The sequence below is a fragment of the Maylandia zebra genome, linkage group LG1 (genome assembly GCF_041146795.1).
Source record: "Maylandia zebra isolate NMK-2024a linkage group LG1, Mzebra_GT3a, whole genome shotgun sequence".
In the NCBI taxonomy this organism is placed as follows: Eukaryota; Metazoa; Chordata; class Actinopteri; order Cichliformes; family Cichlidae; genus Maylandia; species Maylandia zebra.
The window spans coordinates 24,325,266-24,351,430 of NC_135167.1; the positions used below are offsets into that span (position 1 = coordinate 24,325,266).

General features: G+C 38.7%; 1 protein-coding gene across 1 annotated transcript in view; it reads right to left on the bottom strand.

The window, feature by feature from the left end:
- Positions 1-8,563: 8,563 nt before the first annotated feature.
- Positions 8,564-26,165, bottom strand: part of gpc5a (glypican 5a) — a 186,241-nt gene continuing 168,639 nt past the window's right edge. Inside the window, exon 9 of the mRNA XM_076883675.1 lies at positions 8,564-11,219. Within this exon, the coding sequence (XP_076739790.1) occupies positions 11,065-11,219 (155 nt within the window). The 3' untranslated portion in view covers positions 8,564-11,064. The remainder of the gene's footprint in view (positions 11,220-26,165) is intronic.

Sequence of the window (26,165 nt, forward strand, 5' to 3'; positions counted from 1 at the left end):
TTCCATATTGTGATAGACTGACTCACCAAGGTCATTCCCATAACATAAACATTGTCTCTGAAATGCTCAATTGACAGCTGCAGTTCAGTGATTAAAAATCTTGGCTATCCGCTACTTTATTGGACAAGTTTTCCCTGTATAATGAGTTTTTGTGGAAATGTATTTCCATCTAGTATCATCCTAAAAAGTGTCTTCCTCTCAATGCCCTAAACCCTTTGCATTAGACATTTTCAAATAAATCTTTCCCCCTCTGTCTTTGTCTCTCTCTCCACTGTCTTTCTCTCCCTGGATTTAGGATAAAGACTGAATTACACAGCAGAACAATCCTGGATAGCAGAGACAGAGATTACCCTCCCTGATCTTTCTACAGACAAGAAATTCCGTGCAAGAAGTTCAGTGAAAACCCTCCCTGAGGGCCTTACCACCTCAGTACTGACAGACTGTGCATTAGCATGCATCAGAGAAGAGAAAGAAAACGGTTTTATCCTTTTTGACCCACCACTTGACTTGAGATAGAGAGGAATCTAGTGAGCCAGTGCAGTGGATGTTAGGCTTGTCACCACACTGATCTGTACTCGGGGAAAAAAAAAGAACGAAAGACGAGAAGTGAGGTTCTGCATACTACCGTGTCAGAGGCATATGGCTCTAGAGCCAACAGGTAGAGGACACTTCTCCTTTTTTTCTGTTTAATATCAAAGACTAAAACAGCCTGGCTTCCCGAAACAGCCTGGATTTATCTGCTCTAAATATACATTTGCAGCACGTGTCTACACTTACTGATGTTCACAGAGACGCAAATGTGCAGAAACGGTTGTAACCACATTTTAAGTCATTAGACTGTCCATTATAAACAATAAATAATAACTTTATTACTGTGTCAAACAGAAGTCCAAGAATTTATTCTTCTCCACAGATTCCAAATATCGATTACAATGCGAGCTACAAGGATTGATTAAACAGCAGGAAATTAACTAGTCATAAGGTCATTAATCAAACATAAACAAACAATGTAGGCTTTTTTTAAAAAGGTTTGCTATATTAAGCACTGCACTAAATAAAGTACTTACCTTATATCTTACCTTATATCACTTTATATTTCTACTCCACTACAGAACTGAACGTTTACTAGAGCATAAACATAAAAACTGTATGATCAATAATGAAATCTGTTGCCATATCATTATAAAAGTAACCTTTATTAAGTACATCTTGGGTTTTACCTTCAGAACTGCTTTCATTCTTCATGGCACAGATTCAACAAGGTGCTGGAAACAATCCTGAGAGATTTTGGCCCATGTTGGCTTGATAACGTCACACAGTTGCTGCAGATTTGTCAGATGCCTCTTCATGATAGCAGCGTCCTGAAGCATCCATCAGAAGGTTGATGCAGTGTAGGATGGAATTGGTCGGTAACAACCCTCAGGTAGGCTGTGTTGTGTAAAGGATGCTCAGTTAGTACTAAGGGGCTGAAAGTGTGCACAGAATTTGTCCAACACCCTTTTAAACTGGCAGCAGCTGCCTGAACCTTTGATCCGAGGCAGGATGCATCCACGCTTTCATGTTGTTTGCACCAAACTTTGACCCTACCATCAGAATGTGACAACAGACACTGAAACTCATACCAGGTAAGATTTTTACAATTTGTGATCCAACTTTTGTTAAGTCCATGTGAGTTGTAACCTCAGTTTCCTGTTCTTAGCTGATGGGGACTACACTGTGTGGTCTTGGGTTGCTGTAATCTATCTGCTTAAAGATTCAACCAGTTGTGCCGAGATGCTCTTCTCCTTGCCTTTGTTATAACATTAAGAAATTCCTCTCAGCTCAAAGCAGTCTGAATTCCCCTCCAACAAGAAATATTTTGCCCACAAAAGTGCTGCTATTTGATATTTTCTCTTGTGTGGACCATTTTCTTTAAACCCTAGAGGTAGCTGTGTGGGTAAATCTTATGGTTAATGGAAGCTATTTATCTTCTGGAGTTTCGTGCGTTCTTAAAGTCCTGTATAACATTCACAGTCTTTAATATCAGTCAGTCTGTGTGCAATCATGATAATGAGCACTCTGTTCTCATTTGTAAGTTTCCTCAAATGATCATAATAACATAATTTCTTGTAGATAAAAGCACCACCTCCTTTGCGATGTCTGTCTCAGTGCCATTTCTTATCGTGTCTTCTTGTGTATGTGGTGGCAAAGTTGCATTCAAAGTGCCATCCAAGAACTCGATGTTCTGCATGTTATTCATATAAGCTGCTGCTTCACTGCTTAATTAAGAGGCATGAATAATATATTGACTTCTGTCATAAATGGAACTGGCAGTCGGTCTGCCCTGGATGCAGAGATGTGTCAGACCTTAGTCAGGAGCTAATGTTAAGCAGAACACCTACCTTGCACCGGAAAGCTATGGGGAGAAAAAAAGGGGGTGGGAATTGGAAGGGATGGATATTAGATGGTGGTGTGCAGCAGAGGAGAAATATTAGAGAACGGATTTAAGCATGACTTACTGTATGTGATCTGAAAATGTGAAATTTTGAGGGTTGGCTTCTCTGGCAAATGGGTCAGTGCCCATGGGGAGTAGTAGGGATGGTCTTAGCGGTGGCAGCCATGTTTGTGTGAGCCATAATAAGTGGGTCAGTAAATAGAATGGAACTCATCTCTCAAAATTGAAAGCGATGGCAGCATTGCTAAAGCTGTTGCATGAACTGAAAAAAAAAAATTAGGACAATGATTCATTATTATGACCCAACATAAAAGCATTTAGCAGTCAGGTTTAATATAAGCATTTGCTGAATTTTTCATATTTTAAGAATTAGTGCACATTTCCTCTCATTGTTTGACAGGATAGTCGTCTGTTGTGTGCTACACCCTCTGGAATAATTCACTGTGTGTTTCCAAGTTTCCAAGAGTGGATATAAAGATAAAAGTAAGTGAGAAGGAAACTCACAATTTACACAATTCAATTCCACCATCCAGGGTCTTTCTGTGTGGAGTTTGCATGTTCTCCCCATGTTTGCGTGGGTTCTCCCCGGGTACTCCAGCTTCCTCCCACGGTCCAAAGAGATGCAGTTAGTGGGGTTAGGTTAATTGCAACCACTAAATTGCCCATATATGTGAATGGGGGAGTGAACGTGAGTGCGATTAGTTGTCTCTGTCTATGTTAGACCTGTGACAGACCGGTGACCTGCCCAGGGTGTACCCTGCCTCTTGCCCTAAGACACCTGGGATAGGCTCCAGCACCCCACGTGACCCTGAAAAAGGATAAGTGGAAGCGAATGGATGGATGGATTTGTCTAATATTAAAATTTGCTTAATCTGAAATGTGTAAGTTTGACCGATATGCAAAAAATAAAGAAATCAAACCAGGCAAAAATGCTTTTTCCTAGCACTGTGTGTATACAGAAGTTGCCTTAGTCTCCTAAGGTGATCAACATTTCCCTGTAGTAGAAGAGTGATCAGTGAATGAATGAGGAGGGAGTCTCAGAGTGATGAAAAATGAGGGTGAGTGAAAAGGAAAGTCAAGGAGGGAAAGGATGAGATGATTTATCGTAAAACCTGTGCTCTAGTCCTGTCTGATAATCTGGAAGCAGTGGGTGGGTAGACAGTGGCGAACACTATATTGATGAGACTGTTTACACCATTCTCAGAGGGACTAAAAAGTTGTGTGCAGACAGAAAGAGATTGAGAAGCCCCACGCTGCTGTCTCCAAGAGGTTCGAGAGGTGTGTCCGATTGGGGAAAGCCTTCAGACGCCATTAATTTCTGAAAGCACACATCAAGAAATGTTGAAAGCACATTTGGGACAGCAGGGTTTCTTAGTTTGGTTCTCAGTAGAGCTGACTGTTCTCTTTTTTGTCTGAAAATGAAAAAAAAAAGAGAGAATAGAAGCATAGTCCTGAATAAATGCGGGTCCTTAACCTTACCGTTGGATCTAGGCAGTGAATGTTCACTCAGATGTTCATGTTATCATTCTTAATGTCTTTGTGTTTTTAAACTGTGCGGGTCAACAGCAGCACTTGACCTGAGCTACCTGTTGTTGTCAGCCCTACCAGCTCGTACTTCGGCTCATATGAGTAATTATTTGTATATGTACTTACCTGTGTGTAGCAGATATGTGACTTTTAAGTTTGTGTAGGAGGAAATCGGACCAAGAGTTCACAACGTGCTGGAGACTTCAAATCTACAAGCGTGTGCTGACACAGGGATGTGTTACAAAAGACAAAGCTTAGTATTCAAACCTGCATGTTTGTGTTGCACCTCTTCCTTTGAGCAACAGTGAAATGCAACATTATGAGCTGTTAATGCAATTCTGATTGTTGTCTAAGTGCTACTACCCAGAAAAGGGTTACCACTACATTCCACTTACATAACCACAGCAGTCAAGGTGTCCAGAATAAGCACTGTTGGTGCTAAGAAATTAGTATAATAAAGTAATCCAGTGGTGCTGCAAAACAAACAACACTGTAGAAAAGTAAAGGCAGAGATTGAATCAGTGTGGAGCAGAAAAATGAAACTTGATCACTTGATCAAACTTGATCAAACAAAGTGATCAAACCAAAACAGTGCTGCAAAAAACTTACCTGCAAAGCTAAACAACATGTATAAACACCAGGGGCCTGTTCTTCGTACCTCGCTAAGTAAGTTAGCTGGATTAGATTGTTGACGATTTCGCGTGATCCTGGATCGTTCGGTTCCCCGAAGCTCATCCGGGACTTGCTGTCATAGCAACAGAGGCGTAAGCGTAAACCTGCTCGGGAGCAGGTTTACTTTATGTAAACAGGATTAGATTGCGGCCACGCAGGTATGTCCGCTTCATTTATACGAAAGCAACAGCGATATTCCACCACTGTTTCACCATAAATAAATAACATCAATGTAACTAAAGATAATGCAGCACTTGAGGCAATGGGTGAAGTGTCTTACCCAAGGACACTACAACCGAGACTGTCCAAGCCGGGGCTCGAACCGGCAACCTTCCGATTACAAGGCGAACTCCCAACTCTTGAGCCACAATTGCCCCATCCCCTTTTACGACACCCAGTGATCACACATTACTTCAGCCAGCTGTACTAATCGTCAACAGCAGGTGTGTTCGGGGAACCGGATTAGCGAGCTCACGGTTAGCGCGATGGTTTGGTCTTGGATGTGTCATTTGATCTTGGATGTAGTGAGTGACGTACGAAGAACGGGCCCCAGGTGAATGGAAATAGCTATTAGTGGGGGACAGGGGGTACACAGGTAACAAAAGGTCCTGCACCAGGTGTGGTGGTTTTACAGCAAGTCTGGTGGGGTGGCCTTTGTGGACTGAAGGCCCCCCCACCCCCCACCCCACCCAACACCTGCTAACTGCATGGGAATAATAACAACATACCAAGGCAAAAGAATTATTAAAAAACTTTGAATGTACTGTTTTAAACTAACTGCTAAATTAAAGAAAAAATCCTGTCAGGCCAAGGTTTGTTTCATGCAGTGTTAATGTAGCAATAAGCCTTATTTAGTTAAAAATGACCTCTTGCACTTCACAGTAATTGTCAGTTTTCAAAGACATGCCCTGTGTTCAGAGTAAAGCTTGTGAAAACACTTCCTTTACCGTGAACAACTTGATGAATGCCACAAGGCTTTGGCTGCATCTGCACTGTGATGATTAAAGCTCCTGTCTAAGTTGAGGCTAAACGTTAGCCGTTGTCAAGGTCACAGTCATAATTCTGAGTGAAACAGAAACCTCAACGGGAATATGAAATTAATCTCTGTATGCATTTAAGCAGTGCTAAGCATTATTCCCCTCAGAAGGTCCCAGGAGCCGTTCTTCACTATGCGGAGATAAAAGACTCCAAAGACAACGGTTCATACTATCTTAAGCTTTACCTCTGAGTAATTTTGAAGACAGCAAAGTGTATTGTACTTGGACTCACTCCAGCACAGAGAAACTACTGCAATGGGAGCTGTTCAAAAATACCTGCCTTCACCTCTTTTAAAATGCAGGAGTTCATTAATATCGCCATTCATTTCTTAGTCTCTGTGTGGAAACTGAACACTGTCCTATTACCGTCCAGGTTCTTCAACTCCCAATTACCAGTAATGAAAAATGCCAAAGGCAGGGTTTCTGCAAAGAATAACTGCACTTTGAGACGCTGTCACAAAATTAAACATTAAAGCATTGTGATTTTATGATGTAGTTTCACTTCAGTCATTACTGAAAAATACTTCAACATTTCACATGATATTATCGAGTAATTACACCAGCAGACATTGTAAAAAGGTTTCTTTGATGGTTTTGGGGGTTAAACGTAATAATGGTAAGTTCACAGTAATGTAGCTCACTTTATCTTTAGCTTGAATCTGGAAAGAGCTTTCCAAAGTGTTTCCCATTCACGCAGACAGTCGTTTTCCTGTAAGGCGATCACTTGTCATAAGAAACCAGTTGCTTGGCCACGTGGAGGGTCCCTGTGATTAATGGCCAACACTATACCACCTGAGCCACAGCAGCCTGATATCCACAGACAATACAGACGGTGTCTTGAACCACTAAGTAGTTATTTAATTAACATTAACAACTGTTTCCATCATCACTCCGATCTCAATGAGACCACATGGTTAAAAAATAGGATTTAGTGATAATAGTCGTCTTCTGCATTAGTTCCATAAAGTGAACAGTGTCAACTTCTTTCTTTTGTTTAGTCCAGATTCTGTATTAAAAAGAAATTAAACTAAAATTTTTACATGGCACAAATGGCACAGGGTAAGAAATAACATGTTGGATTGCCATAAATATCTAATTAAGTTATTTGATTTATTTTATTAATGTGTATTTTGTAATTGTTTATTTAAACAATGCTTGTATAACATGCCTTTAATAGAAGCATTTACAGTCAGAGTAAAACAAAAGTATGCTAGATTTATGTTCTGAAGTTTAATTATGTGTTTAAAAAAAGAAATATATTAATATTTAATCAATTACAGAAAATTGTTATTTCAAGTTATTATTGATAACAGGTCATGGCAGATGGCCATGAGCATGGAAGTGCAGGAGGTTTCTTCCTGTTAAAAGGGAGGTTTTCCTTCCCACTGTTGCTTGCTCATCGAGGGTCATATGATTTCTGTTGTGATTTGGCGCTATATGAATAAAACTGAATTGAATTGAATCATGGGGTATACTTTGTTTTCACACACTGTGTGTGCATTTTGGGGTTTTGTTTTTTCAATAAATAATGTAAGTGTGAATGTTGTTGTTCATCTCAGGATATATTTACATAATTTGAAAACAGAGTATGGAGTAGATCATTTTTATGATGTCCTGATATAAAAGTTCAAAATTCTGACACACTATACAAACTAATAAGGAGTTTAGTAATCATAATAATTGCTCATGATCGGATTGATTTTTACAGTCATTATTTTGCTGTTTCTTTTCAAGTCTGTAAACTGGGCTCTTGAGTCAATGTGTTGTTTTATATTTAAGTTATAATTAAGAAATAGTCTTTTTTTTCTGATTAAAGAAAAGAATAATAACAGACAACAAATACAAACCATAGGCACAATATTTCTGTCCATGTCACATAAAAGACCAAATATTAGCTTATGATTACTCAGAGAGAGAACAATGTGCAAAAATCCATGAGTCATTTCACAAATATAACTGTTACAGACGAAATGTGTGTTCACTAGGAGCATCAAATGGGAGTGTTTTGCCATATCGTTCTCCGACTAAGGGTGAAATCACTATGTGACATGAAGTGACATCCACTGAAGACACACGATGAGTAAATTTGTTGTTCGCAAAAAACAGCAGTCTAGATGATCTGTCATAGTCCTGTAGTTAGAAACACAATCAACTGGGATGTAGCTTGATGCACAATTTAATAATAGTCATTGGTAGTATCCAGGTCACATCTCTGCCGTAATGAGGCAATTGCAGCAACTTAAATGGGCAATTTGGAAGAAAAGGGGCATGTGGCAGACATGCTGCAGCCCAGCGTGAAGGCCTTGGGGTATTCTTCTGTCTTATTCACCATGTGAATGACTATCGAGTGACCAGAGGGACTTAGAGTTGAGAGAGAGTCCAAAATCTCAGGTTTCTGCTTTATTCTGTTCCAACTCTCACAACTACTCATGACTCATCACCAAAACACTGCAGATTCAAGGTATCGACATGAGGCCACAGTGCTGGACAGTGAGGGGCTCTCACTGTGAGCTCCTCAAACCACCAAAGCCAAAAATGTCAGCAAAACTGTTTTACATAAACCTGAAAAAAGTAACAATGTTTACTTTGATAACTTTATCATAAAGTGTTAACATGTGCTCTCATTTATATTTAAACGTTAGACACTTACAGACACATATGGATTACTTTTCCAAATGTCCAGGGATGGTTGGAAGTTACCGTAAGCCTGGTGAGGAGCAAAACAAACTGTATGGATGACAGCTGAAAGCTGGAAAAACATGCTTTAATTTAAGTCATGTCGTTGAGTAATCATTTCATTTTTTAAACTGCTGATATTTGTAAAGACAGGATTGTGGTAAAAAAAAAAAGCAAACCAAGAGAGCCACAAACACAAGCAGGCAGAAAAAACAGACAACTTGTAAACAGTCCAAGACTTTATTCAGAGCTGAAACCGAGTAACTCGTGATCACTGCAAAGGATTGCGGTGCAATAACTATGGCAAGTACAGTAGGTCAAAGCTAAACCTGAATCTATTCCGTTAACAGCGATTGATGTATAGTATGGACATTTAGTTATTTTACAGTTCGACTTCAATCTCTTGTTCTTCTCTTCCAAACCCATTTCACTTGACCTGATGGTCCGACTGGGATTCTCGTAACGTCTGACCTATTTTTAGAAATGCAGTTGCATTCCAGTATCTAAGCAGTCACTTCAGTGCCTTATTATAACAGAGTGAACTGACAACATGAAAATTAAGCCCCAGATGTAATGAAAAACGTGTTATTTTACATGTCGTACACACATTTCATTTTGCAAATTACACATTTTCTCTCCAAACCGGATATTAGAAAATAAACATGTTATTCAAGAGGTTCTGGCATGTTGCAGTGACAGCTCAATGGCACCTCGTTGGCATCACTATCAGCCTCTGGCCCCTTACCTCCCTCCTCTGGATGCCAGTCTCGCTATGTAGCAATAAAAACTATATAAGACATCCTTATATATCAAATCCTTTCTTTAAGTAAGGAGAACCAGTATAACCTGGCATCTCTATTTAGCCTTAAGGCACCTTTGTCTCTGCGTCTGCCGTATGTCATTACGAGGCTGAACACATTCTTCAGGGGTGTCATTAAGACGGTTGTTCAAACGACAACAGTGCTAACTTTGAGGGAAGTAACCTGTGATATAATTGGTTTGAGGCAGCAGTTGTGACTTATTATGAAGTCAAACGACTGCCTCAAGTTTGTTTCCAAGTGCAATTGTCATTTGGGAATCTCGCCCAAGATCAGAAGCCACAAGATAAGACACTAAATCGATGCAAGAAATGATGAGTAAAATGTATACACGTTTATTAATCTTGAGACTCAAAGCTTCCAGCTAGTTAAACAACCTTGAATGCATTAGAGTCTAACCTGGCGTATAAAAGGTGAAAATGGCCAATGAAAGCAATTAGTGTTCACGCTTCCTCACAGCCGCAGTCTGAGCAAGGTCGCAGGCTTTTAAAATATGATCGTATATGATCAAACAGAGCACCCAAGGAAATTATATTTCAGCTGGAAAATAAAAAAAGCTGCGACTGAAGAGGGGATTTAAGGTGAAGCTAAAGAGAAAATCCAATTTGCACTTTGCGCCGCTAAGTTCCACATTAAGATGAGCAGTGAACAGTCATGGGTCTCACATACATTTCTCAGCACAAATTAATTGTAATATGACTTCATAAATTAATTTCACATCCTCCTAACAATAATCATTATTGGTTATTACTCCTATTAAAGTATATTGTGGTAGAAATCTTTCTGTACACTCGAACCATTGGAATGCCTCAGTTACACCGCGATCTATATTTACAGTAGCAGCTTTAAGGTTTACCTTTACTTCTGCAATGTGTACTGTATGTATTTATGTGCATATGCTAAATATAGTAGTGACATTTTAGATATAAAAATGATCATTTTAGCCACTGGAGAGAGCTCCCTAGGATATGTGAGCAAAGAGCCTTTATTCAGCACCACTTTTCTCTCTCAGCCACTGAGAGACCTGCATGGCATATGTGAAACAAATCATTTTACTTTTCTCTGTACGGAAACCTGTCAGCGGCACAGCGACGGTATGCAGGCAGGTAGAAGGTAGAAGCAATTGGATTCTTCCTCACCAGCGGCTCCAGGAGCTATCAGCCCCTATCCAGGCCTATGAAGGCAGAGGAGGATTGAGTTTGAAAGATGATAATAGACTCCTGAGGAAACTAATCTATTTCTAAAGAAGAAAGGGGTATAAATTCTCTCACTTGCCCCCCACGTCCACCTGCTCACCGTTTGCCTTTCATCGTTTCTCTCCGCATAGCATCACAGGTCAGTTTTACAATTGAAGTATACCAATTAAAAGGATCCTGGACAGCAAGGCAGCTATTATTGAAGAGAAGCAGATATTTCGAGTTCCTTTTTTGTATTTGTTATTAGTAAGATGTAGAATATGTAAGTTATTGAAGGTTTCAACAGTGATTTGAGCACTTTTATATTATTAAAAAAAAGACTGCTTTTAAATGAAATACTGCATGTACATGTAGTTTGATTCTTGTAATTAAATGCTTTCCACACACCTTATGCTGAATATACAGAAATCCAACTTTACAACATATGCGGTAGCCGTTAGTTTTTTGACATCACCTTTTATAAATAGGTCATGGTTAGTGTTAATGAATGCCATGTAACTGATAAAAAATAATTCATACATTTCAAAGCCACCATATGCTTATAGGAGACACTGAGTCTTGTAGTTTCCACACAATCACTCCTGCCCTGTCCTCCTCTGTGTGGAAGTGAAGGTCCATGATTTATTAGAGCTTCCACTGGCCCTTTTTTGGATAAATAATCTTGAAATCAAGTCTGAAAGTTTCAAGCTGCAAAACAGCAGCTGTTACAAGGCCAGGAGCACATGTAAACAAGGCAATCCCAGGACCCAGATGGCTCCTGTCAGTCTGAAGCTCCTGGATCTGCCCTTCACTTCTGAATCCTTGGCAGGATGGTGATAATGAAGATGATGTTTGTGATTACCGGTCACATCCGGGCTCACTGAGGAGAGAGCACAAACCAAAATGCCAGTCAGAAGGAAGCTCATTAGAAACATGAAATCATTGGAAGGAATGATGCTGTTTGTCAGTGAAAGGATGAGACTGATATATTTCATTTGCTTTATCATCAACAACTGCCATGAAAAAAAAACAACAACAACAACAAACCAACAAATCATCTCCCTGCCTTATAAAACTGCCCAAACCTTCTCCCTTTTTTGTGTATTTTCCCCTAAATTCATTTAATTCTGCTGGAGATTCACAGATACACAACTGCATATATGTCACTGTTTAAGTACATAAGCACTAAATTTGTTGTGGAGTATTTTCAGCAGTAAATTAATGCAGATTTGTTGAGTTCTAATGCCAGCATGGAATTTTGCTCAATTAAACTACTGTCCTCATGTTCACTGCAATAAAGTAAGACGTAGTGTCGCTCTGTTTTAGGTTTTAATAGCTTTTGGAGGGCTATGGCATAGAGATGTCTCGGGCTTTGGATCTACACAAAATAATTAGGATCAATTTGTTGTTTATTCAGTGTGCTGCTTGCTGTTCTTTAGCTAGCAATGAATTGATTCTGCATGGGATGTTTTTTCGAGCAGCAACTTCTGGAGCTACAAAGTAAGGCTAACATGGAAGTGCCGAAAAATGGACACTTCAAGCTGACTGATAGGTATATGCTAACACAGGTGGATGTATGAATCACAAGCTAATTCCTGTCACTGACCTTGAATTATAACTGTATAACTTATAATTGTAACTGGAGTGTTTTTTGGTATTTGCCTGCTGGAGAAGTTTGTACGGCAGTTCTGGTAAGAAAGATTATTTAGTTTTATTTTAAATGTTTATGTTAGCAAACACTGATTAGAAGACTCTTTGGTAGTAAAAACTTTACAGTCTAAGGAAGCACTCTGCTAACCAAATCTGCTAACTTTAATTTTAATCCAAAAATACTTCTGCCTCCTAAAAGCATGTTACTTTCTAAAGAAAATGTCGCTGGCATTTAATTATAAGTCAAGTTTGCACATCTTTATATTATATTGTCAATATAGACTACATTAAAAGATACATTATTACCTGAGGTCTAATGTCTTGCATACATCTAACAGCTGCAATACAGCAATGCTCGGACTATGTCATTAGGGGAGTTGGTTAATTTTCCACTACCCTATTTATAATCAGCTGATGCAACTACAGTGCACCTTCAGCCTCTGTGTCATCCCCCCCAAAGGTGCTTTAAAAGGCATCTTGGGTGTTCCTTTGTGTCAACAGCCATTAATATGTTTATGTCAATGTTTTAACGGTGAACGCATCATCATCATCATCATAACACGCTATAAATAGTAATCCTCAGATGGATTACAGGAAGTTTTTTTCTTCCTTCAGTTTCTGTGTGCACTCCAATTTGGGGCATCTCTAAATTACCTATAAAATTCTTTAGAGCTTTACACACACACACACACACACACACACACACACACACACACACACACACACACACACACACATATATAGTAAAACATGCCATAGTAAAACAAAACAAAAAGTACAGATACAAAAAGTTAGAGTGAGAGAGGCATAATGTGCACACAACAATGCAGTAATAGGGCATTTGTTTCAACCATGAAGCTATCAGTTTGAGTTTACACACCACCCCAAATAATGATAACATGAGTCTAATGATGTCATATTTGGATGCTAAATAATTTGTAAATACATACAGATACGCTCCATAGACGACTTACTTTCCCCCCCCCACTTTTACACATAGTGATCTAGTCTACAATTCCTGATACATCCATCCCTTTTCATGACTGCTTCTCCTCTTTGGGTCACACAGATGCTGAAGCCTATCCCAGTTGACACTGGGTAAGCAGCAGAATTTGGTGGGCAGGTCGCTAGTCATTCAAAAGGCTAATACCAATTTAGAATAACCAATTAACCTCAAGTGTCTTCAGACGGGAGAAACCCCAAGCAGCCACAGGAAGCAACCTCCACTGTGAGGCAACAGAGGTAACATCTGCACAACAGTGCCACTCACTTTACGATGCAAATCATGCAAAATTAAACATAATTCTAGGTATTTAGGATTTATTTTGCACATATTGTAGTGACATTGTTTATGTGTATCCACATGCTATATATTTATTGCATGTGTGTGTTTGCTGATTGCATGATACTGTAGTCCTTTGCATGTTGTAATATCTTTTATTGCCGTTATTATAAGCGTCACAGTGATTTTTGCTACTGCTAATACTGCTGCTTATTTGGACACTATGTCAGAGTCTCTATTATATTGCACTTTTTCATCTAAGTAATTAGAATTTTCACTCAGATTGTGCATAAATCAGAAAGCTGTAGAGCAGTATGCCTGTGGTATTAACCCTCTGGCTGTTCACGCTGGTTTCACATTTTCTGAAAGGTGTATCATTAAACTCAGTCAAACCGGTGAATAATACTGAGCCTTTAAAAGTAATATCCTTGATATCAATCCATCACAGTTGGGCAGGTTAGTGTAATGGTGATCAAGTATCCCCGATAGTGGGCCTATGGTACAGTGTGCAGGATCATAATTTAATAAACTTTAAAAATAGAACAACAGCCCCTGGATCCATCTTTTTTACCCCTACCTTTAACATCATAGAACTTAAATATCCTAGACACCCTCTAAACACCCCCCTGTGTGTACACCTTTAAAAAAAATTACACCTCAACAGATATCAGTTCAGACAACTGCACCATGCCATCTGTCAGCGTATATCTTGCTGTTTACACCTCTCTTTGGAGACTTGAAGTGTTCAGGGGGGAAATTCAATGTCCCTTGCCAAGTGAAATAGAGCATCCTCTTTAGCCTAGCTGAAGTTACTTCAGGATACCTCAGACTTCATCCCGGTTCATTCCCAGAGGGAGAGAGTGATGCTGAACTCCAATAGATGACCAGCTGCCCCAGGACTTTCGAGTTTCTTGCTTAGGCCCAAGAGTCATAAGTCTGTCACGGGCAGGATTAGTCTAACCCAGACCTTTTCAAAGTCTATAAAGGCTGTGCTATCAGAGGGTATCGTACAAGCAGAAATATAAGACTAGCTCCAGAGGCCATCTGTACTCTGGGGATTTAATTCTGATTTTTATGGTGCAGCAGAAATTGACTGCAGCTCTTTTCCCCATAGCAGCAGCACCCACAAAAATTACTAGTTGCTTTACCAGCAATCATAATCTACGAGTTTAGTCTTATTTCGTAAAATAACAAGAAGATAAAGGTAAAAACATATCATTATAACTAATATAAGATTATATCATTATATTTTGTATCTTTATGACCAGTTCATTATTCTAACTTGTTGGATTTCACCAATTTTTTTGTCATGTAATGCAATGTTGCAGTAAGTGACTACACCTACACACAGGAATGACTTTTAAAGCTGGCTGTGATATGAAGTTAAGTATGCATTGATTCACTGTCCCCAGGATAGCTATTTGATGGTATACAGCTTACAGATAAGTCTTTGTGCCCAAGAGGACCTCAATCAATTCCTCTTACTGAAGCTTCAAGGTTCAACTGCAGCAACAAGCTGCAGACTAAATCACAGAATGTCTTTCTGATGAATAAACCGTGCTATGCTGAAAGCACTCTTTACTTTCTTTATTTTAGCTGCAGAGGAAACATCCAGAGACTTATTGTATATAAAAACTTAAAGGTACAGACATGATGTCAGATTTCAAGAAGCATCAACAAACATAAATGTAAATAAGTAAATACATAAATGCAGTGAATATATGTGAGGATTCAATTAAGAACTGAATGTATATAAAAAAAAAAAGGAACCAAAAGAATATGTCATAAACTGTAAATTTAGTGGATATACGTTATATTTTGTAGAGCAAAAATACTTCAGTAGTAAAGCAAAACTTTAAAACATGATTTTTTTTCATTCCTTAACCAACATACGAAAATAAATGGAAGCAACCATATAAATAAGTACCCTCCCAGAAAAAGAACAGTAACATCAGTTATATAACAGCCCTCAAAAAGCTGTAAGAATGACCTGATCTTGTCCAACAGGAAATTTCCTCACCTGCAAAGGTGCCTTCCTGACTCCAAAAATGAGTCAAATTCGAGGTAAAATGCCTTCGCAGCAGACATAAACATGTTTATAGACAGGTGCAGGACAACAGCACAGGTGGAGAATATTTTATTCAATGAATTACTCATTCAAATTGTAGACATGCATATTTTTAGGCCTGGCCACAATGAGTGACAGTGGTTCTGTCTATTATTATCTTGCTCAGCAGGATTCAGTTTTACCTAAAGATACTCTGGTAAGTATATTTGGTTTATACTTTTGTTTTGCTAGCCAAAATATTTCATATTCACATTTAATATCACAGTGAATTTGAGATAAGCTCTGCTAATCAGGCTAGCTGTCGAGAACTAGCATTAGCTGCTAACCGAAAAGTGCAAAAATCAAGGCTCCTAAATCCTAGCTGACAAACCAGCACCACCTTAACATGATTATGTCAAAACATAAAAGTTCAAATATACTATGTTTGAACTTTTTCTTTCATGCTTTCTTTTTACCATCTGATTATTATTGTAACTGTGACTGGAGAAGTCCTCTAACGTTAACAAAGCAATAATTTCATGTTGTGCTTCAACCAGCAGCCTCAGATCAGATATATCTCTTCCATTAAATGTGCAAAGTTTACAACGAAACAAATGCGGGATTTTTGTTGACGTTGTTAGAAACCAATTAAATTATATATCTTATCGCACCTTATTGTGTATTCATGAACTTGTAAGGCATAATGAATCCTGGTACAACACAACAACTCAGTGCAAAATGTAACTGAATTCACTTTGACAGAATGAGCAAAAGCTGAACAATGTGGAAAACATAAAAGTGGGATTCAGAACAGAACTAGACTGTATTAGGATGCACAGGGGTACATAGTGACACAGTCAGTGGTTGGATTGACTATTATGGGATGTGGATGAGGTTTAATTTGCATTACTGACTTAATCACAGGGTGCTGTGTGTGTAGTCTGTGATGCCAAAAGCAATGGCCAGAAATCTCTTTTGGGGGAAGGAATGAAGAAATGACATTGCCAAGTTTTGCAAGACACTGTTAGGTTTCATGTGCAAATACAATCAGACAAGGGAAGGTTGAGGCTGGGAAACCAAAAAAGGGAGCAAAACTAAACAGTTTCATGTAGCTGGAGTAGATAATTCTGCAGTTTAACAGTAAAATATACATTAAAGGTCATCTTTAAATTCTTGAAGTAAATTCTCAAAACTGCTTCTTCACTTTGCACCCACATACTTCATTACAAAAAGACTAATACGTGTTACTTAATCGCTCATATATGCACAAATATTGACTTTGACTGCCTTCCAGCTATTAATATCCACCATTATCTGGCTATACATTAAGTAGGTTCTTTTTATGAACAATAAGGAAGGCCTACACAAAAGAGCAAATTATGGCTCTAAAAGGAAAACTACATCCTCAATGTACAACAGACAATAAATATTTCTTGTGGTCGGTTCAGGAGGCAGCCTATCTAGTCTCCAAAAACTATTGGATGAAAATAGATATAATGGGCTGCCTTTTTTGGAATCCAAGCAGAGATGATTTTGGAATTTGCTTGGAAACTGCTCCTGTAATGACATGTTTTACTAAACCCACAGAAGAGAGGTTAGAGGGTTGGAAAAGGTGCTTGGGCTGAAGAGAGACATAGGGCAGAAAGAGAGGCTTACAACTGAAGTGAAATCAATACAAGCTGATTTCCCGAGGACATGGACCAGCAATGATCAATACCACACTAACAGCACTAGGAAAAAATACCTAACAACTGCAATGATAGAAAGCGCCTTTTGTATTATTATAAGCGGTTCAACCTTCAGAGTTTTTACGTCCAAATCTGGTTTAGTAACAAAGTTTTATGTACAGCCTGATTTTGACAAACTCCATCAGAGCTTGCTGTAGTTTAGAGGTCTTATTACTATGTAGAGTTATCTTCAATGGGAAGTGTCAGTTCATCCATCACTCCAGTTCTAACCTGGTGGCCAAACAATTCAATAAAAAAAAGAAGAAAACATCAAACTTCTCACAGGGTGGCACAATAGTGAGTTTGTCAAATTTGGTGAAAGAAAATGCTCCAACTGTCTCCTGTTTTCAAACTTAATGACAGATTAGAACTTCAGTGATGCTACTAAGATGTTTTTAAGTAGATATTTAACTACTAACTGAAACTAGTAAGAGCAAAGTTGTGTGGGCAAGAGTTCAGTGAATTGATTTTAAAATGCATTTTCGTAAAATACGTCAAATAAGTACATCAAAGGTACATCAACATCGAGAGATTCAATTTAAAGCTCAATCAGGGATAGCCACCTAAATATTGACCGTATAGATGTTTGACAGTATACAGCTCACAGATAAGTCTTTGTACTAGACTATTTGTGTGTGTATGTGTCTTGGGTACAAAGAAATTTGTGTGGAAGCACAGTTCCCCGAAAACATGATGGATTCCAATAAAATGACTCTAAACATACTTGAACATGAAATAAATGTAAATATCAGTCAATGTCAGTTTGTTTGAATTGGAGCCTTTTCTCTTCTGAACTTATCTTTAGCTAAGTACATTTCATCTCACTTAGGTGCATCACTACCTTTTAACCACATTGATTTCTGTTATTGGGCAGTGCTGCTAGAAAACAAGCTGCCAGATGGAACAGCTTGTTGTTTATTTTCAGTCTGTTGTGAAACTGTAAGTTTATAGAGATTACACCAGCATTACAGAAAGGCAGGAGCAAAAACCAGTGATTCGGTGTTCCAGTGTTTTACCACCACGCCCATACATGCTGTTATGGGTGAGTAAACAACTATTCCCCTGAAGGTTATTTCTGAGTATTTTCAATAAATAATTAAGAAGCCAGCATCTAAACTATTACTTATATGAGATTATATGATGGTATCCTATACTATACTATAGTGAAATATATATACTATATTACACCATAATGACAACTTTCATTTATGATTTGAGAGAAGTCTGGATATGTGGAGTGTAAAAATGAGTATGTGTGTGGTTTCAAATACATGTGTAAGTACCTGTGTTTTCAAAGCTAGCTGGTCTTAAGTGTTTCCCCAACGCCTCTTCACACCTTCTTCAAAGTCTCTTAGAATCCTCTCACCAGCAGTAAAGTGTGTGATTACGAATAGCTAAATCATATGTAGTGGTTAGCCTTGGGATCAAGCCTTTACTTCTGGAGGGAAAAAAATCAAGCTGTACAAAAGTCATTCTTCTGATCAGAAGCAGATGATGTGGGTACAAAATGAACACAACAGAACTAAGTAATAAAGTATTTAAGCAACTAGAAAAAAACAGGTGCAGATTTTTTTTCCTGAGGTAATAAGTTGTATAACTCATGCGTTTGGATATTGGTAAGGCTTACAGTTATGGTTGTGGCTCTTTTGATTGACGTGTGTGCCAACAAAGGGAGCTATAACTATGTCCCTAATGTTTTGGAAAAAGATGCAGGTTTTAAAATTTTGCCTTGGTAAACCACCACAGTTGATTTTAAATCAAACAGTCAATATGTGGATGAAGTGTAAACTGTAAATTTTAATTCAAATGGTTTTGTTAAAATTTTACATCAACTGCTGAATTACAGCAGGTTTATACATATTTGACTGTTTTCAGTGGATCAAAATCAACTGGACAAACCAAAATGATCTTAAATACCAGGTGTGTGTTGATAGTGTGTAGTGTGGATCCCAAAACTTTTTCTTTTTTGAAAGATTCAGTTTTCTACAAAGGTGTAGTGATTAACACATTCACTTTGTGAGGGAAAGGTTGCTGGTTTAATTCCATTTACAGACACAGATCCCCACTGGGGTACCCAGTATAAAGGTCTGCCAAATCCACCTTCAACCAGCAGTGGTGACCCCTTGTGGCATGGAGCAGAAAGTGATGTAGACCAATACCAGCAAATTTCACTTCAATCAGCATTTAGCACAAGTTAGCTATTCCAGTAAAACAAATTCAGTCTCTTCAGCTTGGTTAATTTATAATAAACACAAGTGTATCGACATTAAAACCACCTTTCACCAACTCCTTTCAACCTGGACCTGCATCTCCAACCTGAAAAGCTGAAGTTTGTGTCCCAGTGGCAGGTGAGTCACAGAATGGCCTTAACACTTAAGATATGACTGGAAAGCATTAACAATTCATAACCGACAACCTGTCTTGCTTGTGTGTGTGTGGGTTTTTTTACATAACATTTTCAAGGAAATACACCACTTTCTTGTATTTTGATTAGAGTAATGATTTAAGATTGGGTTTTTTCTACTTTTTAAGTGGGCCGCAGCACTCTTGGCTTTGGGAATTGTTGCTATAGAGGCTTTTTAGAATTCACTGTTTTGTGGCTAAACCTTTTCGTTTCACATCGAGTTCCAAAATTGGCCTCCCGTGAACTCCACTCTGTTGTTGACCTTTGTGATATCTCTATTAATCTTGAAGGTAACGGCAGCTTCCAGAAATTTCTGGAACCTCTCTTTTATTTGATAGAAGCCTCTTTGTGAAAAAGAGGCTTCCATCCCCCAGTTTTGTGTGTACAAGATGAAATGATATCAATGTGTGCTGTCCACATATCTCCAGTAAAACGATGTTTATCTCTTGTTTTAGCTCCTGGTGTGGTCGTAAATTTTCTCCTGACCAAAGGCTGCTAATCACACCCAGAAGACTCAACAGCTGTGAGTGTCGATAGAAAGCGGATAAGCTAATTTTTCAAAGTGTGAAACCCACACAAGTTACGTTAGCCACTCTCACATACATATGGATGGCATATGAACGATTGAAGAGTTTGCACTTAAGCTTCGTACAATGAATTTCAGTGATTGCCGTAGAGCCCAATCTACAATATCAAGCATGACAGGCAGGATATGTGGAAATAATAAGACGTATGCATTTTTCCAGCCAGTTGTTTTTTTCCTCCGGAATTTTGTTTACACAAGAATGAGATCAACTGAGGAGAGAAACTAAATGAAGAGAAACCACCTGAGACCTCTTGCAGGGAAGGCTGAGTGCTCCCATTCTCAAACAGAACAATTGAATATAGCTCTGTGCCGGAGACATCATCCTCTTTCAATTAGATTCAGACTCCCACAGAAAACGGAATAAATTACCTCTTTATCCACAAAAATAATATCATTTAATAAAACTTCATTCATTTAGTTTGCCCACACAATTAATGATTAGCTAGTTTATGATCACTGATCTGCTATAAATGCCACTTTCTTCTTTTTGCATTTTTTTCCTACATCTGATTTTGTCTTTATCTGCCACACATCTTCACTTTGGTGTCTAACACCTCAGTCACAATTAAATGGCATTGAACAAGTGGTCTCGCAAGCGCTTTAAAAATACAACAAGAAATGATGTATATTTCTAGGCTATATAATGAACCTACAAAACAAAAAAATAATGCAAAGGCAGCTTTTTTGGCACATAACTCTATTCTGAAAGAATCAAATGTTGCTTCTCTAATTTTTTAGCAGTGCTGATTGTGTGACTTTTGGGATGATTCATTAATCGGGTCACCAGTTTGGTTCGGACTGAAATGTCTTGTTAACCATTTGGTAGACTGGCATGCAATTTTGGAAAGATGTGGTATTTAGAGGACCCTTAATGACCTCCCAGGTGATCCTATGACAGTACCTCCAGCATCACCTTGAGGATGATACATGTAGCTTTTTAATCGTACATTTTTGACCTGAAATTTGTTTGTCAGACCTTTATGTTCCTCTTCGCAACTCTGGGGATACCTTATTTTGTTTTTATGGCCAGGTAAATACTGTCATTCACATAAGCCTCAACTGCTTTGTGTTTAATGGCAACAAGAAAACATTTGCATGCCAACAATTTGAAGTCAATGTTAACACTTTATTAGGTTTGTCACTCTGATTATGTTGGTATACAAAAATGATAATTTAGCTTAGAGCATTGGCACGCACTACATCTTCTGTCAGCTGCCGGTATTGTCTAAGTCTAGATTATGTTATCAGTAAGTACTGAGAGTAGAACAGTAAATCAACAGTAAATCTCAATCAGTCTTTTTCAGTCTGTAACATATAGTCTCAGCCTTAATGGTTTCTAAACAACTTTAAATCTTTCACTGTGGGTATCTAAAATAATAATGACCAGTGTAGTTGTAGCGTACATTTCCAGACACAAGAAACTGTGTATCTGTTGGGAACTATTTTCTCTAGATATACTGAGTATGAATATTATATCGTAACGATCTCCGCTACGTGACCCAAAGCTCCAACTTGTCCAAATATAGACACATGACCCTTGAGGGAATGGAATGTGGAATGAGGCGCCAACATATTAGCAGCAATCCTGTAAGTCCGGTTAATTCGAGGGAGATCTCCATGGATCAGACACATTTTCCCTGCACATCCCAAAGACCAAATTGGATTGGCCAACTTTAGAATTCTGAGGTTAAGTAAACACCTTGAACTCCTATCCCACAAATCAGTCCTGAACACTTTCTGACATGTGGTAGGGGGCATTTCCCTGCTGTAGGAGGCCCCTGGTGTAAGCAGATATGTTTTCCATAAAGGGATGGACACTGTCTGCAACCATGTTTGAGAAGGCTATCTGTCAATGTATCATCCACTTAAATGCCAAAACCCAACATTTCCCAGCAGAGTCATACTGCCTCAACATGATGAATGATGAGAAGATGGCATCATACTGCCTTGTTTGTTTGTTTTGTAAAGCAGCCTACTGTCATACGTTTCCACATAAACATACATGCAGACCTCTTGATATGAACTTTAAAAAGGGGAATTCAACAGAACAGGCCACCTTCTTACTCTTCTGTGTTATTTCCAGCATTATGTGCTATAGTGGGTGTTTTGTGGCATCGGACCACATAGGCCAGCCCTAGCTTTGCCCGCAGTGAACCTTGGTTGCCCATGACCCGGTTGCTGGTTAACCAGTGGTCCTTTCTTGGACCGCTTTTAGTATCTGCTAACCACTGCATGCTGGGAGCACTCCATAAGATGTGCTGAAGAAGTTCAACCCAGTTCAGCCATCACAATTTGGCCCTTGTTAAAGTAAAGAATCGACTGTTCACTTGCTGCCGAATATATCCCATGCCTTGACAGGTGCCATTGAAACAAGATAATAAGGGTTACTCACTTGGCCTGTTTGTGGATGTATAGTTGTGGCTGCCTGGTGTAAGGCAGCAGATGAGTGACTCAAAATAAAATACAGCATGTGTAAGGTCATGGTAATGAAGATACAATGCCTGCTGTAACATAGCTCTATATTTTAAATGAAATATTTGTTATGATAATCAGTTAATTGTTGGTTTTTTTAAATAGATTTGCTAGCAAGAGGCAACAAATCAGATATTAGCAAGCTTATATTTTGACGCAGACATAGACTATGGTTATAACATAAATCATACGTCTTAGGAATGACTGAAGGAAAAGTAATGTCCTCTCTGTTTGAAGAGAAAGCTAGACTATTTGATGGTATATTTACTTCCTGTCTCGTAGCCATAGTGAAATGCAATCAGAGACTGGCCAGGCTGGTAAACACAAACATACTGTGTTTACTGACCACACATCGCATGGCTGTTTGGAAAGCAACGATATAAACAGATACCTATTCCCCTTCCTTGCTTGGTTGTCATCATAGCAGAATTAAACACACAACACTGTAGTACACTGGCACAATTACATTATCAGTGAAGCAAAGACAAATGATGAGTAGCCACGTGCACTCTTTTTAATGACTAAACTAGAGAGAGAAGTTAGTTCTAAGTTAAGCATCCCTTAATAGATCAATCACTTTGAATCAGCTGTGCCTCCCTTTTGTCTGATTTAATTTACTTTCTGTAGTTAAAGCTAAAGTATTTGAAATGTCTGGTCTGACCCCCAATAAAACTAGCATCCATCCTGTTTGCACAATTACAGAGAAAAGGAGGATCAATGGGATCTAATTTAAGACAGAAGCATTATTCTAAAACACAGAGCCCAGTGCATCGCTACATGGAGCCAGCAGAATGATTAAGTGCCTTGGTTATATCCTGTATGGCTCTGCTGCACATGCCACAGGGAGAGTGTTCATGTCCATGAGCTCATCACCCCAGCCTCTATTACATCCTCAGAGCAGTCAATACTGGGCTCTGACCACCAGTCACTCTCAGGTTGCACACACAGGCAGAATACAAATCAGCTTGGAAAACTGCGAGCTCTGCTGTGTCCAAACCTTTTCTTAGCAGACTGCTCTTTGGAAAGACATGTTCCTACAAAGCTAGTGGGTCACACAGCAAACATATCCATTAATGGGGAAATAAGTAACAAAATCAACTAAGGGTAATATTGGCGTGATAATGTATAAAACCATAAAGTTACCGATTGGGGCCTGAGCAGCAAAGCTGCACAGTCGCTCGTGTTACTTCAACAATTTCTCAGATTTTTTTCAGAATAGCCAAAAACGTACCCACAAACTAAGACTTGTAAAAACCGTTAATGGCTTTTAGATTTTGACTGTTAATAGCCCAACAAAATAAGCACCAAAGACACCCACACATTAGATCCTAGACAATATTTTATCTGGTAATGCTAAATGTTGATATAGACAGAACCTGCCATCCTGAGACTGTCCAAACACAACATACAAAATGGAAAATCTTTGTATTTGTGTTAGCTTTCCAAAAGTTTTCCTTCTATCTGGTCATATCTAACTGTAGTAGATCCCATAAATAGGACCCAACAACCAATTTGTTGATTGGTTAGTTACCTATACATCAGATTATGAATCAGTCTGTTTAATGCATATGCAAGATGCGCACAGCGCTGCGGGCAAATACTTGTGCACAAGGTCACAGCTTTCTCCTAACATATCATTAGCATGTCATTTGCAGTTCATAAAGTCAGAAATAAGCATCTGCCAGTTGAAAATAAACACCATCAAATCTTTCTCCAAAGGTGGCACAAATCATCCTCTGAGTAGTCCCCACAAAAGTAATCAGACAGAAATTTATTTTCAAATTATTTATCTGTTCCACACAAGTGAGAGCACATCGTAGCATCTATTGATCACAACACTGGAAAACATTCATAGGTTTCAGCTTTTTTGTCACAGATGAGAGCGGCTCCATATCGTAGTAGTTTATATTTTTTAATATAAACTATATATATAACTATATTCAAAGTGAATGCCTTTAACTGATATTGGTGTATCAGCTTGAGATGTTGGAAATATTTGACTAATTACAGACATTTTGTAAACAAATTGATTGAGCCTTGATGAAAATTGTTGTGACCTGGAAGATCAGAGTTCCTGAAAATAAAATCTCAGATATATTAAACAAGAACAGTTTAACTGGCATAGGCAGCAAGGTGGCACGGTGGTTAGCACTGTTGCCGCAGTGCTATAACCTGAGTTCAATTCCACCATCAGGCCGGGGTCTTTCTGTGTGGAGTTTGCATGTTCTCCCCGTGTTTGCGTGGGTTCCCTCAGGGTACTCCGGCTTCCTCCCACCGTCCAAAGATATGCAGCTTGTGGGGATAGGTTAATTGGATAATCCAAATTGCCACTAGGTGTGAATGTGCGAGTGAATGTGAGTGTGAATGGTTGTCTGTCCCTGTGTGTTGGCCCTGTGACAGAGTGGCGACCTGTCCAGGGTGTACCCCGCCTCTCGCCCTATGACAGCTGGGATTGGCTCCAGCGCCCCCCGCGACCCTGAAAAAGGATAAGCGGAAGCGAATGGATGGACTGGCAAAAGTAGAAAAAAATTCAAGGGTTCATTCCTGCCAAATGATAAACAAAAGGTTGAAAACAGCCCTGTTAATATTGTAACAGAAGAAGTCAGAGAGTGTTAACAAAGGGAAGAAAGTTTTCAATTTTTCATGCGTAGTTCCTTTTTTCAACTGAGGAAAACAAAGCACAGTGGTCTGCTCAAATTGACATGTGCTGGTAAAGGTCTCTGCAAACTTGCCCTTCACTATCTTCCCCTTCTTTCTCTTTATAAGCTCATCTCACATCCTCAGAGTTAACCCTAAAGTCAACTTTATGCAAGAGCAAACCGACCTCCTCGGCTGCCTTATAAGAAACAGAAAGTCATCCAACTATTTCTTTGCTATACTCAGAACTCCTATGTATGAGCTTCGAGTTACTAAAGTCTCTTGCAATTTTTCCTCAGTGATCTTCAGAGCAGAGGAGTCCCACATGAACTCTACAATCTTGGCTGTTTTGTGAAAGAGATTCTCTGTCATGTTTCTGTCAATCAAATCACTTCTAACCAAAGCTATTTTATGAAGACCAGACAGACTTCTGATTAATGTATCTGTAGCCTTAAATATTGCTATACTACAGAGAAATCTTTGGGTGCTGAATACAACCAGCCTTGCTAAAACTACTTTCTGAATGATTAAACATTAATCAGTAACTCAAATGTAATCGAGTTCGTTTGAGGAAGGCATATGAGCGCTTTGCCAGTGTATCATTTCTCATCTGGTTGTATTTGTTGGGAACGTTGACTTTTGATTGACAATTACATGATATACGCGTTAAATGCTGAGCTCAGCATGTGGTTAACTGTATCAACAACCTATAGGAATGCACTGGTCCCAGTTTAGATTGTATATGTAATAAAGTCTGCACACAGAGTCAAAAAACAGTTGATTAAAAAAAAGACGAGATTGCTAAGTCAAGCGTGTCTCTGTCTCTTCAGTAGGTGTTGATGAAACACCTTGATCGAGACTTATCTGATGGTGTCTGTAATCAGCTCATGTAAGCTTAATATAAAAAAAACGGTTATTTTTCAACAAATTATACCTCAGATGTGTCTCTTTCAACCAATGTGGTGACAATCTGCTAATTAGTATGGCCAGATCACGAGCAGATACAGTATTACTCTTTTCA